General features: G+C 29.5%; 1 protein-coding gene across 2 annotated transcripts in view; it reads right to left on the bottom strand.

Moving 5' to 3' along the window:
- LOC124354817 (septin-7-like) overlaps window positions 1-17,267 on the bottom strand; it is a 122,758-nt gene extending 105,491 nt beyond the window's left edge. The window contains exons 1-2 of one of the 2 annotated variants that reach the window (XM_046805554.1): window positions 17,112-17,267; window positions 12,653-12,654 (exon numbers count right to left, since the gene is read on the bottom strand). In XM_046805554.1, the coding sequence (XP_046661510.1) occupies window positions 12,653-12,654; window positions 17,112-17,124 (15 nt within the window). In that variant the 5' untranslated portion in view covers window positions 17,125-17,267. The remainder of the gene's footprint in view (window positions 1-12,652; window positions 12,655-17,111) is intronic. The other variant, XM_046805555.1, reaches the window with a different exon arrangement.
- Window positions 17,268-17,799: the final 532 nt, after the last annotated feature.

The following is a 17,799-nucleotide window of genomic DNA, read 5'->3' as shown; positions in this document are numbered from 1 at the left end:
TCGATTTAAAATGTCTAAGAACAGTTTGTCTGTCTGCCCATCTGTGTGATAATTCGTGATAGAAAGATACTAAAGACTTGAAACTTGGTATATAGGCCTAGCTTTCTCTTAGTCAAAACAAGAATCCTATCGATTTAAAATGTCTAAGAACACAGTTTGTCTGTCTGCCAATCTGTGTGATAATTCGTGATAGAAAGATACTACAGACTTGAAACTTGGTATATAGGCCTAGCTTTCTCTTAGGCCAAAAAAGAATCCTATCGATTTAAAATGTCTAAGAACACAGTTTGTCTGTCTGCCAATCTGTGTGATAATTCGTGATAGAAAGATACTACAGACTTGAAACTTGGTATATAGGCCTAGCTTTCTCTTAGGCCAAAAAAGAATCCTATCGATTTAAAATGTCTAAGAACACGGTTTGTCTGTCTGCCCATCTGTGTGATAATTCGTGATAGAAAGATACTACAGACTTGAAACTTGGTATATAGGCCTAGCTTTCTCTTAGGCCAAAAAATTTTAAATGTCTAAGAACAGTTTGTCTGTCTGCCCATCTGTGTGATAATTCATGATAGAAAGATACTACAGACTTGAAATTTGGTATATAGCTTCCTCTTAGCCCAAAGTAGAAACCTACCGATTTAAGGGTCTAAAGATCTAAGAAGTCTTGTCCGTCTGTCAACCTGTGTGATAACTCTTAATGGGTACCTTCGATACTTCTTTTTATAGTTTTATTAACTTGGGGAATATTCTCATATGGGTTTAAACTAAAAAAATTTCATCATTACACAAACTGCAGGTTTTGTAAAGAGATTCCAAAACAAAATTAGGTCTAAACAAAGTAGAAATACATTTGAAGACTAAAATCTTTTCTACACCCAAAAAAGGTGCAATGCATTGGATGTGAAATATACATATATATATACTCAGTGTATATATATATTATATATATATATATATATATATATATATATATAATATAACTGTTTTAATATAGTTATTGTACTGTTTTCTTTTATATTTTATACAATTTATGCACCTCAATATTTATTCACCGAAATATAGTGCCAATGTTTTAAAAACATTTTATTTTATTTGTACAGTAATTTACTAAAAATATATATATATATATATATATATATATATATCATAATATGTAAGAAACGAAACAGGAAAACTTATTAAATACAGAGAGAACAACTAGCCCATACAATTACACTATATTAGACCTATAGAAGTATATGATTTAGACTTTCAATTTATAGTGTTCAAAATGTCTAATACTTTATATTGCTTATATTGACAGGTCTGTAGAAATTTATATTTTATGGGATGATAATTTTATCCAGTAACTTACACTTGTGAAAATATCTGGTCATTTTTAACTGATAAAGTTTTAACGATTTCATTTACAGCTGTACTGGTAATTGCTACAATTCATGAATTATTCATTCAGAAATTAAGTCATATAAGTTATTTACTTAATTTCATGTACATAATAATTAGGCACTTTTAATTATATTGGTTTCAGCAGTTTTGTTTAGTAAATATAGCTAGTACAATTAATTCTTTATGATAAATATTTACTATCATGCATAATATTCAATGTACCTCAACCATAAAGATAGCATCTATTAATTATCATTACTAAATTTGATTATTATTTTTACCACAAATTTAAGTCACTCATAATTTATTTCACAAATTTTACAAATAACTACTAGAAAGAAATTAGTTTTCATGGAAACAATGCATGTAAATTAATTTCCATAGTTAAAACCCCTAAAATGTAGCATTTAATATTTTCTCCTTCTTCATCATCATCCTGATTCCTTAGAGATAACTTTTGAATTTTGGTCCCTTACAAGTTTTATTAAAAACCCAACTATGAGCATTTAGTCACTAAAAATCTAACTAAGCAGTCACTAAATCACTAAACATAGCTATAATTTTACTATAGCTAAAAATAATAGTAAACTGCTAGTAAAAAGACCAAAAATGGTGAAAAACACATTCTACAAGTATCAAGAGTAACCTTGTTCATTAGTAATACTTTAGACCTTTATTCGTATAGTTTATTTTTTTAATTCAAATTATAATTACCTTTGACACTGAATTCTAAATATCAGATTTCACATAAATTTGTGGCTCTTCCAAGAACTATTTGACACTCGATCAATCAAGACCACATCAATTTGGATGGCCTAACAATAATAACAAGCCGGTGAGATAACATGTACAGAACTTTAATTATACTCTATAGACCGAAGAAAAGGGATATACATAGAGTTGTTTTTTGTATCTGTGACTGATTCTAAAAACCATTGGTTTATTTATCAATGTAGTAAGAACTTTGTTACTATTAATTTTTATAGAAATTATATAGCTTTTTAATGTATTAATGATTGATTTATTTCTATTGGATACAAGTATCAAAAGACCCATATGGCCTAAAATTTGCCTCTTAAAGAATTTTTAATTTAATATTTTTACTCTACTTTGAAATCTTCAAACCAAACCAATTAAATTGAATTACTAATGTTAATTATTATAGTTTTCACATAGGTCATTTATAGCCGTTTTATTACAATGTTTTAATAAACACAAGGCTGAATGTTGAGTAAAAGTGTAACATCAAACTTTTTAATTTAATAAAATACATATGTTTTGCTATTAATGGCTTTATTTTGAGAGAATTAAAGAACCATTCACAAAGCAAGAAATCAAATTTATCAAATACACACACCAATCAAATACATAGTCACCACTCACTACAAACTGTCACTATAGGTCTGCTTTAGAAAATGATGATTTTCATAAGAATAAAATGTCTAGAAAATTTTGGCCATTGTTGTGTTATAGAAGATTTACAAAACCATTTTATACCAATAAAACAGTGAAACTCAAGAAAATCCTGCAGACTGAAGTGGTCTCTCACTTATGTCACCTATCACAATTATTGAGGCAAACAATACTTCTCTTAACACCAAAAATGTTAAATACACAGACATCTATATTTGAATTTAATACACAACTCTAGTTAAAAGGATTAAGATGATAAAAATGCAAACTTTTCATACAAAAAAATCCAAGTAACTAGATAGACACACGTGTTAACATGGAAAATGTGTTAAAAACTTAATAAGCAAGAAGGAATATTTCTGGTTGTGGTCTTGTAAGAGGATAACCATAATGTTATATATATGGATGGTAGGACTTTGGCAGTGTTTCTAAAATCTAAGATATTTGAGAACCCAACACTTTGACACCTTCACTATATCTGTATACTGAGTAAGACCACTACTCTCAATCTCGCTCTGCTGCTGCAGTTAATGGGTTAAATTACAATAATTACAAGTTAGACTTGAGAGCCTTTAACAATTATAAGCCTTTAATAATTATAAATTTCACAATCAAGGTCCAACAATTATTTATTAAACCAACAAAGTAAATATTTATAAACCGCCTAAAATACAATATTGTCAGGCACCTTTCTTTTATTTTTGCCCAACTTCTTAAACATTCTTTGTTTGAAGGTTATTTTTGATGATGGAAGGATTGTGAAGGAAACAGGATTTTTCCGGACATTTGCCATCGTTCAGTGAAACAAGTCAGTAACAAGTCAGTAACACTACGTTTCGAGATCTGCAATCTGATCTCGGTATTTATTTACAATACCGTGACCATGGAAAATGGACTTTTTTTTCATGGGTTGGGCATTTATAGCCTAGTATTATTATCACAGGTGCATATAAACTGGGGGGAAAGAATATTATTGTATTATATTGATGCCTTTCGGGCCGTGGAGTAATACCAAACTGTCAAATATGGATAGTGTTGCCAGAGGTACTGTCAAAAACAGAGTTTTCAGAGAATTTCAAAAAATCATAACTCCTTTGATTTTCGTTACCGACAAATTTTTTTTCACTATTATTTTCAGGAAAAATTGTAGTTTACAGGGAAAAAAAATGAACATACCTTTCCATGGTCACGATATTGTAAATTGATACCCTGATCTCTTCTTCAGGTAAAGAACTAACCTAATACCTGAAGAACCTGAAGAAGAGATCAGATTGCAGATCTCAAAACGTAGTGTTACTGACTTCTTGTTTCACTGAGCGATGGCAAATGTCCGGAAAAATCCTGTTTCCTTCTTAAACATGTTAGCAAATTAGCCAGCAGGACTACTTGTTAATTATTCAAAAGATAACAGTATATTTTTGTAAGTCTGATAGCAGCATGGATGCTCGAATGATTTATGATTTTGTGCCTATTATCAATCAGCAAAACTGTTACTGGAAGAAGGAAGATTGTTAATATTTTCCCATGTCCACAGTATAGGTCTATCCATACTCATATTAATGGAAATACAGATTCTGCAGCGTAGTTTAACTTTTAATAAAGCAGATTGAGAGAGGAGACTACAAGAGGGACTATAAGAATATATATGGGTTTATGTCTCTAGGAATATAAATTTCTCTTATAGGATCTTCTCTGCAGATACACTTTTAAATCAAGTAGATCGGGGAAAGGACTTTACTGCAATAAACACTTTCCTTGCTAGGGGACTCTCAATGTAGATCTACAATTGTGTCACTGGGAATATAGATTTTCCTTGTGAAATTTTTCTGCTGAATAAATACACTTGTAATAAAACAGATTGGGGTAGGGATCTTTACTGCTAGAAACTGCTTTCCATGCTGTGCGTGTGTCTGTAGAAACTTGAATTTAACTTTTGAGATCTTTTCTGCAGACAAAATATACAAAGATCAATCTTTAATAGAATCACTTTGGAAAAACACTTTCCAGTAAAATTTATACTACTGTATGAGAATACAACAAAACGTGAATGAGCCTGTGGCCTGCGACTATACTGCCTCTCTAAGCATTCAGGACATGTAGGTGCAGACTATGGCAGTAACATTCTTTCATCTGCTCAACTATTTTAAGTTGTTTTACATTTTGACAATAATAAAATAACAATCTTATGTTTTTGATAAATACTTAAAATTTGAAATTAAACTTCTTGAATCAACTTTATATTAACAACTACTGAATTAAAAATTATTTTATACTAAAAATATATATTCATTAAACTTGTATTTAGTACCATTCCATGTTTATGTTGATCTCATTTTCAAATTCATAATTATGGTTCTTAGACATACATATTATTAAAGGTAATTGGACCTTAGTTAATGGAGGTATGAACTCCCAAAAAATCACTTTTTAGGATTAGGTATATGCATTAATCGAATGAGTCAGGCAGCACGAATGACTGGACAAGGCTGTAGCCACATTCCACGTGATGGCCGGCCATTGTGACATCTCGGGTTACCCGACCTTGGTATCCTCTGTTACACTGGCACTAACGACATTCACTGCACTATGGTTGAAAATCACTATCATTCATTTCACATATGAAATGGATAGAATATTAAAATACACAATTCAAAAAGATTAAAATTTACATATATTTTTACCAATAAACCTTCTACAAGAAGTTTACTTCCAATTCGATTTTGAACTGATATTTATGAAAACTATTCATACCACTGATTTGTTTCAATGAATAAACTGATGTTGGTACAATTGAATGGCAAGTCTCAGCTGTACATATCATACAATAGAACAGCACTTTATTTTTCAACACTCAATTTATAGATTTAAACAAATCGTTTAAATGTTACTAATAGTACTTTATGTCTAAAAAAACAAATGTTTCAAAGCGACGGTTTTGGGTTTTTATTGAATTTTGTTCATTTTACCACATTATATTACCAGAAATTCTATTATTTGTAATATTATTGCTGAAATGCTGCCAAATTTATATTTTACATTGAAATATAATTGAGTTAGACCTAATTACAAAGGATAATGCATAACAGACACACATTTTGATTTAAGTGATAGTTGCAAAATATTAGATCATACATTGTCCAATAAAATACATATGTATAACATATAGTAGTTATGAGCAGCAATTCCAATGGACATATGAATACTCAGACAATTGTATAAGTCAGCATGGCATAGCAATAGTGTTCAAACAAAATGACCTTGTCTTTAATGCTGCAAAAAAAATTTTTTTTTTGGTTGGCTAGAGAACAATCTATCAGAACCTCCTGATCTTCAAAGCTAGTTGATTTGTAAAACACTCATGCCTAATTTTGTACCAAAGGCTCTCCTAGACACACATTACACCATCAGTTTTTTGGCTTGACACTGATTATCTGTGGACAAGACAGCTTTGGGGGGATCATGTTGAAGTCCAACGCTACTAGTACCTCATGGCATTAAAAATGCTGTATTACTCTCTATTTGAGGCACATGTTAAATATGGATTAACTCTTAGGGTAAGGACATCCGCTCTACAGATCTCTGACCACCAGAACCCTGCTGAGAGGTCTTCAAATCCTTTGAGCTCGTGACAGTGGTACTCATTTATGTAACTGAAATTATCGTGCATGCTTCAAAAGTAAACATACCAAAGGTCACAGTCCAATGGCACAATACACGACAGGCAAATTATATATCTCAGCCAATACAAAGAACGTTTGTACACCAAGAAGTCATTTTTCAGAGCTACAAGATTTTGAAACATGCTTCCTGAGGACCTCAAGATTTTAGACCGTAAATCCTAAAAGAAAAAGCTATAAAACTGGCTGATAAATAGTCCTGTTTATAGCATAGCTGTACTTATACAAAATCTTAACAACCACCTCATTTTATCCAATTTATTTAATTTTTAAAGTTTAATCGTGTGTTATTTTAATGTATATATACATGTTTAATCTATGTTGTCACTTATGCTCCCAACCTTGTAACTAATTTCACATTTTATATTTTTCTTTAACTTACCTTATTTGTATTCTTTGTCTCTCTAACCACCCTTCATGAATATGTAAATAAAAAAAATATTGATGATTAATTATAAAGAAATAATGTTGTGTTTATTAACCTCTAATCAAAACCAATGTATTTCTTCTAATGGTGTCACAAACCTGATAAGATTGAGTTGCTGACAAAACCCATTTATTCCCAAAGTAGCTATTAAGGTTGCAAAATAGTGTTTCCACCTATGTGTGTATGACCTATGCCAGTTGAGGCTTTGGCTGCGGTAATCAGATATCTGTTTTCTACAATTGTTCTGATTTTATACTGATTTGCATTATACTAAAATTTAAAATAAATGCAAACTTAAAATTTCTCTTTTTTAATTTAACAGTTATGTAATAACCTTCAAACATCACTTATGCTAAAAGTAATTATTTTTTATTACACTAATACCATAATGCAATCATTACAATAACTGATATTTAGTATCAAGTTTTATTTTAATTTACTTTTTGTTACTAATGGCCTGCCTGCTATTATTATTCTTTCTAGTTTCATCAAATTTAGTTTTGTTATTTTTAAAATATAAATTATCACTCATGCTAAAAGTATATTTTGTATATACCAATTTTCATAAAATGTCCTAAAACCTTCAGTCTCAAACAGTTAAAACTGTTTCCTGTACCTGCTAAGGACTCAATCCATAAAAGAATGAAATTTAAAGAGATTACAACCATTGGAGAACCGTAATGCACAAAAAGCTACAGGAAGCAGACATTCGTGGAAACGACAGTTATACAGATGCCTATGTAATAAATGGTGATGAAACTCCACTTATTTCATCCTAAATTTTATACTGCATTTAATTTCCATAACATATTATTCCTTTTACTAGTGATATGACAAATTGTGAACTGATATTTACAATCAATACCATGTGATGGAAATTCCTTTTGGTTCATAAGGAAAAATGTTTGTTACATTTTTGGCCAAAGTTAAAATGTCATTGGAGTGTAGCCAAAAGTAAACAAATGTCACGCAACATTGCAAGCTCATTTACTTCATCGAGAAAAGGTTAATATACCACAGTTTTCTGACTGAGCTAGTAACCTTTTGTTTACATTGTATATTGAAACAGTACAAATAGACTAGACTCAAACATGAAATTAAGAAACTTTGATTTGTTCACTCATAATATTCTACAATTTTCAAGTTTAAAATATAAAGATATTTTTTTATTAAAAAGCTTATTTTATTGCTACAGATTTTTGTTTCAATGAATGTTTTCTAAATAATGAACCGAAAATGTATTTTAATACAATACAACTGCATAATGATACATTTTTATTTTATAATTTTGATTAATACAGACTTATAATTTCATATTATTAGTATAATTTATGTTTTATGAGTGGTACACAGTTTTTTTATACAGATTTTTATTTATACAAAACTATAATTATTGAGTACAGAATCTGGGTACTGTCTGTTAATACATTTACTAATCAAATTAAATTAATCAATTTAATTTGAAAATATGAGAAATTTAAGTGGCAAGTGTAGCAGGAAATATTATCTGTTCTATACATTTTACAGATTACCTACTGTACTTAATTTAATCAAACTGGAAATTAAATAATCACGACCAGTATAGTCCACTGTGTAAGTACCTAAAATAAAAATAATACAAAACTTCTTCAGTTGTGTAAAAGTGCTAATTTTAACTATGACAATGTTAATGAAAATAGATTTACATAGAAGAATAAATAAATATTGTACTTTGATCCAGAAAAATTGTGGAGTCTGATAACCACTGGGATAAGGCTATCTGCAAACATGATAGGACTCACAATCAAAGCCAATGTGTAGAAACAAGACCATGAAGTAACATACAATACATTCTACTACTAAAGGAGGAATGTACAGACGTTGTAGGCATATGAGTTGAAGAAAAACGTTATTAAAAATAATTACTCTAGATCTAAAATAACAGTAGAATATACAACAACAATACTAAATCATAGTTTGATTAAAAAGCTAGAGTTTTTTCCAATTTAATTTTCAAACCTTATGAATGATGGTAAAATATAAATTCCATTTTAATAATTGTAAAGGTGAAATTTATTATCTTTACTAAGCCAGATAACCAATAAAAGAGTACAGAGAGGAAGAAAGTCACCTGATGTGAGGTCACCAGTATCCATAGTGGAGGTCATCAACAATATACTGCCCAACTATTACAAGACAACTGCTGTGCTGAGTCAGTCTTACGTGTGACACACATATCCACAGTCGGTAGTAGATCTCAACAGTAGTATGAACAATTCTTATAATTTCAAATGCAAAATAAAACTGATGTACATACTACTCTTATACTATTTTGATTGTTATAACATTTGGAAGGCGGTGCAGTGCCCAACAATAAACACGCTACTGAGGTTTCAAATTCAAAATTGAAACTGAATGTTAACATCTAAAATATAGATGAATACTGATAAAGGTAGTTTTATATTCCATAGCGTCATTGTTAAATTTTACCTTAGACTAATAGTTTTGATGAATTTACATAAATAAACATTTATAATGAATCAAAAACATACAGATTCAATAAAAATAACAAATATTAGAATAAGCGACGAACACAAAAGTGAATGAGACTTAACAAGGTTCATTAAATTCAATTAATTAAACTGATGTGATAAACGATGTAACTGAAATTAAGCCCATTAGGAGCATCCATATCCAATCAGACACAATGACTCAGTTTTGGTTTAAAAGAATTCTTTGCTTTAAAATAGATTATATGATTAAGACACAAGTGAGCACTAAAAAAATAATATAATTTACATAAACACAATAACTATAAATAGTGAACATAATTTCATTATGGACATTATTGTTTTAATTCTGTCAAAACATTTTTTCCAGAATAACACTTTTATCCAATACATAAAATACCTCCAGGGCATATTTTATCTTCTTTTAAAACAATTACCATACAGTAATATATAGCTTCTCACAAACAGTAACAAAATATATTTAAAAGGATTTTCAATGTCATAAGACTTTAAACTAATATAAAGAACAAATCAGAATGCCCAAATTTATATTTAAAAAAATTCTTTTTAGAATGTATATTATGTGTGTGTGTGTATATATATATATATATATATATATATATATATATATATATATATATATATATACTAAAATAAAAAACAAGAAAGTGTAAACAAATAAATAAACACAAAAATGAATTGTGAATAATTCCTGGGTCAACTTCAATTTTCATGTTTTAGTATGACAATCAGGCAATTCTTAAAAAGTAAGTAATATGAAAATTAAGTGTTGAGAAGCCGTAGTACCCTTGCCAAGCCATAAGAAGCTTCATTGTCCTTGCACTGTGCCACTTCTTATCTTGTCATACCAAAAGAGGCGTTGAGGCCCTCATGTGATGTGATTGGAGCTTGATGTTTTTAAAAGCTATCTCAAGGGATGTTTTCCTTTTTTGCCAGCCATGCAGGGTGGTTCCAAGGTTGCATCCTAAGCCTATGTTTATGGTCAGGGGAATTTGTGATCGATATTTTCCAGTGATCAGATCATGTTGAATAATTTTTTACCCTTTTATCCATCTAAATATGTATTAGACTCACCATTACACACAGGACTGATTTGACTGTTTCTTTGCAAGTAAGTGATAATATATGAACTCTGAACCTTCTTATCACTTGGCAACATTATCTATAACTTTCTGACACTTAATTTTCATGTTTCAAAATCTTACTTTCCAAGAACTACTTGTCATACAATAATTTGATAGAAATGTTGGCAGTAAACCAGTACTTGCTCTAAAATACTAAGAAACCTGATATTTTGTGATAAAATTGATATTTTTCTACCATACTGTAATGTGGCCGACAATGATCATACAAAATTGAAATAATTATCAAAAACATACTAAATTTTAAAAAGAAAGAACATCTCTATAATGCTAAATGTAGTATTTTGAAACCATTAATTTTTATATGTTTGTTACTGGAATTGTATAAATTTGGAAAGAGCAGAAAAGAAGAAAAATGAATAAACTACACCAAAAGTTAATATTAATAGAAACACATGGTTATATCCTAAACATAAATAGGCTATATACAATATAATACAACCCCAAGTTTCAGAAGTGAAATGCTCAACTTCATAAACATGTTTGAAAATAACGTAAGGTACTACATAAAATGATGGCCAACTGAACAGCTAAGACAAACTGATAAGTTTTCACCGCTTTAAATTTTATATGTCAATAAAATTGTTGCCAAAATTTAAATTAGTTATATCAGATCATTCATGACTTCTTTAACCCTCCCGCTGCTACAGATCAAATTCCGATTCTTTTTAACACTTCCCGAATTGCTTGGAACCAAAATTAATTGTATTATATATTCCTATAAAGACAAGATTGTAAAGTTTCCTCTGTGGCACAGTTTCAAGATATTATACTGCTTTAAAACGTTGTACTCTATTCATGAATCTATTACATTACATCACCAGCGGTTTGCTACTACAGCTGTCATTGAGTTTACTCGTTTCTTGTCTTTTGTTTTCAATTCATTGATATTTTGCAATTGAAAATGGATAGTAATGATATCAAATATGTTTCTTCATGTAGGCCTGACATTTTAGAACAAAAAATACTACAATTTTAATGGTTGCTAAGTATTTTTCCCAAATTAAAAACATTCCCAAATGTTCATAAAGAGGAAGAGCAAGCAGTTTTTACTCTGTACCAAACATCTCACTATGAAAAAATCCACATAAGTAACATTTCTTGTAGTTAACATTTTACTACAAATGTATTTTTGAACAAAAATAATTAAGGTTATAATTTACAGCATATCTTATAGCGTATCTTAAATTTATATGTTGGTTATCTTGAATTTCTCCAAAATCATAGAAATAAACTACAACATTATATATCAAACATTGTCTTAACAGTTACTCTGATTTTGTTTGCTATATATATATATTTTACAATGAATAAGAATATATATTCTTATTCGTAGTAAAATTTAGAACAAAATGGTAATTCCAAATGTTGTAAACAATATATTTGGCATTTTTATTGGGCACTGACTTTGAAATATTTATGTGATGTATATGTTTTATTTAATTTTGGATGCATGCAATTTTGGATTTAAGCCAAGTAAGTCAAAGTTATTTTTCCTTTAAAGCCAGTTTTAATGTTATATTTTGACTTATGTTTATCACTTTTATAATAAAAGCTTTATGAAAGTCAAAAATGTGATAGCATTCCAGAGTAATAATGGGCAGATGGAGTAGTTACCTGTATATCGATGTAATAAAAAGTATAAGGATGCACATAATAACAAAATATCAATATAAGTTGAAAAAAGCACTATTTGTTTAAAAGATAGGTTTTGTCAACTGACAAGTGCATTTCTCACTGACTATACAGGGTGAGTCTGACCACCCGTGCAGTATTTACAGCTATCTTAATAACTGACTTCCACACTTTTTCTATCTCTTTTTTCCATAATTTGAACTCTCCGAATCCGTTAAAATTATTTTCTATTTTGAAAAATGCCCCTAAAGGGCCCAATTTAGGGGGTAGGGTGCTTTTTGGGGAATTTTCAAATGTAAACATGGGTCGTGTGTTACATCAATTTAATGGTCTAATTACATACAACATTTTGGCGCAAACAAAAAGTTAATTATCTTTAACTGTATGTACAGGGTGTACCAAAACGTTTTGAAGTAGGACTTTAAAATAAAGTACCGTGTTACCCTACCTACAATACGGAACAGCTCCAGATTTTTTTCCTAACTTGCTATTGACCTATTTTTCAATGAAATATGTGGTACGGGCATTTTTCACTGGATTTTTTAAATTTCAAACATATTCAAAATTTAAGAATACAAAAAATCCTAACACTCAATATTCTTAAGTAACAACATTCATCTTTTTAAAACAAACATTTTTTTATATTTAACTTTTTTCCCTATCTCTTACTGTTTCAAAATGGCAGCCGAAAAACTGAATTACGTATGTCTGTTTACAAAATGTAATTATTTTTATTTGAACAAACAGGTTTTTTTGATTAAATAAACAGAATTTGTTATGAAATCAGACCAAAATTCAACATGTTTTAATTTTCCAATGTGGCCCAATATTTTTGTAGTAGTTTCCATGTTTATCTTTTAAAGATAACAATAATTCCTGTATGCACAATCTCAATGCAGTCTTGGACTAGAAAGGTACTTTGTACCACCCTCAACAGGCTTATCACTTGTGGTATGCTGGCTAGACATCTTTATCTGACAAATGTGATAAGGCTACCCTTAGTCAAAATTCTATTCTAAAATTGGCTGATATAAGATTATTAGAAATTCTGAGATTGGTGTATTCTAGGGCTACAGTATAATAAGTGGCCACCAACACAACGATTATCAATCTTAAATATTGATACTGTCATTGAATACAGCATTTGACCTATAAATATTCATAAATAATCATTGCCAGCTTTCTTTATTTAGACTAGTGACATCATTACCAGCTGGTCCTTTCGTTTATGTAGGAGAAGGCTAGTGATGACAGACACAATGGCGATGAATATGCAGATATTGGCTCAAAATGTTTTATAAACACTGAGCAATGTTTTAAATGGTTACAAGATAATTACCTTACTCCTTTAAATCCAAATTGTCCAGTTTGTATTGATGAGATGAAAACTAGAATTAAAGGTGAAAATCACATCAAAAGTAAGAACAAACATGACATATCTAAAAATGATCTTGAGAAGACTTATTTTGAACATTCTAAATTTGGTATAATAAATATAATGAAAAATCGTGAACTATTTTAGTTGAAATCAAACAAACTACTGTATGACTTTATAATTATTAATGAATGTACTTTTGACGGCATCAGTACCTGCAGAAATGCCATTTCAGATTGTCTAAAATAATCGTAAGTACTACGCTGCTCAAACGTTGTTTAAATATAGTTTAGTTATTTTATGCAATCTGAAACAAAATATGATTTTTTTTAAAGCATTAAATTTAATTCAGTTCGCTCCAAATTAATTCAAAGTAAAATCGTATTTTGAAATACATTTAAAATTAAAATCATGTGTTTCCTTATTGACTAACGGCAGCATGAACTGTAACGCACGTGTCTTCTTTGTTTCACAGGCAGTCATGTTTATCCTTGAAAATACATAAGGTAAGTAAATGTTATTGTAATTATATCAATTAGATATATTTTAATTTATAAACTATACATTAATATTTCTACGTTAATTTCTAAGATTGAAAACAACTAAAACCACATTGTTCTTTGAAATATCTATTACGTTATTTGGTTCGATAGATGCTTTTAGTAGTTTAGTGTTTAGTAGTAGTAGTAGTAGTTTAGTTTAGTAGGTGCCTTTTGCTTTTAGTAGTTTAGATAGTCATGAATATTTATTATTTGAATAATTTGATAATCATCATTCGATTGTGTTGGTGGCTGCTTATTATACTGCAGCCTATTCTATTCTTAACACTTTCAATACCTCCTCCTCATTTTGAAAACTTTCTTACACTGATGCTCATTTATATGATTTTATTTAATAAATATAATTTTTAAACCAATTATAACAAAACCATGGGACATTTTTTCAAACCTGAATTCTTCCTCTTTCTACAAAAATGCTCATGCATAATTATTTTAAATCCGAAATTCTTGTTTTAAACATAAAAACAATGTTTTTTGTAAAAATATAAAAAGTTGACCAAAAACCAATGCCATGTACTGGTCTATAACATAAATATATTTCTCATTATTATTTGCTGTATTGAGTATTTTAATTACAGACAATCTAGCTACAAATATTTACAATTGAAATCCACTTATGTTTAATTTTTGTTTTATTATGGAGCCCTAACCCACTTGTTCCAGGGCTATCATTAAAGTCTTCATCAGAAGCTGGAAATAAAGAGAAAACTGTAAAATTCTGTAATAAACCTTTTATTCATAAAACACAAGGATACAAGCTTTTATTACTATTAAGCTGATATTTGCTTTTTTGAGTAAAAAACAATGTCAACAGGTCCATCGGTAGTACAATCAGGATCTTTATCTGTGTCATCTTGAAATAAATCATTTAACTTTCACCATCATTTGAAAATCTGAGTAACTCTTCTAGCACTTGATTGTTTTTAATACTGTCACGATTCATTGTATTTACTCACCAAACAATCATTGTGAACTATAGTAATAGCAGCAAATCAATAACAATGCCGGCAACGAATTAGCAGAACGACAGCAAACGGCTGCCATGACCGTGACAAGTTCGTAAATGAACCACTTGTTTCAATGCCGAAGTCTAAATATGTTTAAATGCATTTTTAATACTGTAAAATTCTGTGCCATCAAAAGACGTCAGCAGTCTAATGAATTCCATGCGCCATGTCAAATGACATTGTCGCAGTGAAAGTGTTAAATGTGGAGAGCCCATATATCCGACTGACAAATTCAGATTGATCTCTGAAACAAGCGCAACAGAGACAAGAATTGCCTTATCAATGCTTCTTATTCCTCGCCACCGAAACTCAACTTACAATAAATCATTTGTCGTTACTGCTTGCCAAGCATGGAATTCCCTTCCTAACAATATTAAGTCAGTAGGGAGCCAGTTTTGCAGCTTTATTGAAAGCTCAATTGCTAGACATAACGTCAGCGATGGGTTAGTAGGGGTAGGTAGGTCTTGGAAGACGGATGGGATGTTAATGTGTGTGTATGAATTAGTTATTTGTATTAAATGCTTAAAAAGACCTTTATTATATTATTTTGTGTTATTTTAAATGTAGTACTTTTATTTGACTTAATAAGTATTAATGTATTAGGGTTAACTGTACGATAGGGGCTTATGACAGGTAAATTCACCCTTTTGTACACAATGGAATATGATATAAATAAAGTCATTTGATTGATTGTACTTTAAACTAAAATGTGTCATTTACATGACAAATATACTTATAAACTAAAATATGCATTATTCTAAAAAATTTAATAAAATTATGTTATTATTTATTTACACTAAAATAAGTATAAACTTATCCAAAAACAGATACAATACGTGTAATAAGGGTAAAATAGCATTTAGAAGCATAAACACAAAGGTAACATAACAAAAACACAATTTTAGATAGCAGCTATACAGGGGATCTGCTATGTATGTGGATAGGATGGGACCTATCATGGGTTAAAATTCTTATGCATGTTCAACAAATAAAAATAACTTAATGCCGTAATTATTGGAATTTGGTTTGACTAATAAGCAGGCTACAGCCATTTTTCAGTTGATGTTATCAAAGGTTTTGATTTTTTTAATCAAATGAAAAATTTGATATTACCATTTCTTTAACTTAACATATTCGATTTAAACTTAATAAGACTTGTGTTTACCTGATCATGAATTTGTAAATTTTACAGTGTTTTACAGTTAATTCCAAAAACTCAACTTGTCCATTGACTGTTGCAAATACTAAAAGAATTCTAAGTTCTTGACAAGCAGTCAAGAGAAGTTTCAGAAGTGGAATACCAGTAGTCTGTCTAGCAAACTACCTTTATATTGCTAGAAATACTGTAAAATAAAGTTTCTCTGTTGGGTATTTCTAAGCCAAAATTGGTTTTGTTAATTTTAATGTTAGCCTTTTGTTAAATTTATTTTATTAACCATTTTAATGTATTATTCTAGTTGTTAATGTATTGGAAATTTTGTTTGGTGTGGTTTTTATATATTACCAAAGTTGGGTAATAACAAGTGAATGCCAAATGCATACCCCCTTATTGAAGTCTCCCCTGGAATTTCACTAACTCATTTTAATAATAAGTTAAATGGTATGGTTACTAATAAATATTATTATAATCAGATATAAGAATCAACTGTTAAATAAATTTACTATTAACTAATTTTCTTATACCCGTTAAACATAATCTAATCAAGGTCTCAAACATTATAGCCAAATCAATGAATTACAGCAGAAATCTGATAAGCATTGCAAACAGCATGCAGGAAAAATCATCCTAAAGAAGGCAGAAAACGAATTAATTTATTCCCATAGCCGGCATAAAAGTAAACATTACAGGTGTTGGCAAAGTCCTAGACAAGCTTGCTGTTCTTATTTTGGCGCCATTATTTATAATAGTATTAAGATAACATTTCTAAAATCCTAAGTTTTAACCTTAAAATTAAAATGAATACTATTGACATACATACCACTTCTCTGCATTTTGTTTTAATTTAATTCACAAGGAAAATATCACATTACTAATACGCATTCACTAACTGATGATTCTCGCACATTTCAGATATCGCTTTTGGAAATAGAAGATGTACCCGATTCACGTCTTCTTGCAAACGGAGCAAAAAAGTGGTACTGCCACTTTGTTTAAATTTCTAGCCGCTAGAGCGAACTGTAAACTGTATCTTCAGAAACACCCCAAATGTTGAACGATCGACCCGATCTGAACTTACACAGGCCATCGAAAACTCATATAGCCTAATAGTACTGAATAAAGGCGGTAAAATGAAAAATTTATAATTTTGTTATACCACATTATAAATTTGTATAGTTTGGAGTAAATAAATGTATAAACTCCATATGGAACTGTTCTTCATTCCAGATAAAACCTAAACACGGCGTAGGTTGATAATAATGCTTGCTAATAAATAACAAGTATATTTTATTTATTAGCAATACAGTGTTATTAATCTTCCTATAAATTAACTTGCTGTAAAAAATAAATACTACAGTATAAATGTTAAAAATGAATCATTGAATCATCCTTCATTTTAGAGCAAAAAGAAATGTGCTCTAACTAAAAGTTAAAACTTTTTATTTCATTGAAAATTATATCTAAATTGGAAGAAACAATTAATTTAATAATATCTAAACAACAAAACC

The sequence above is a fragment of the Homalodisca vitripennis genome, chromosome 2 (genome assembly GCF_021130785.1).
Source record: "Homalodisca vitripennis isolate AUS2020 chromosome 2, UT_GWSS_2.1, whole genome shotgun sequence".
Taxonomy (NCBI): Eukaryota; Metazoa; Arthropoda; class Insecta; order Hemiptera; family Cicadellidae; genus Homalodisca; species Homalodisca vitripennis.
This window is presented reverse-complemented; position numbering and strand designations above follow the sequence as displayed.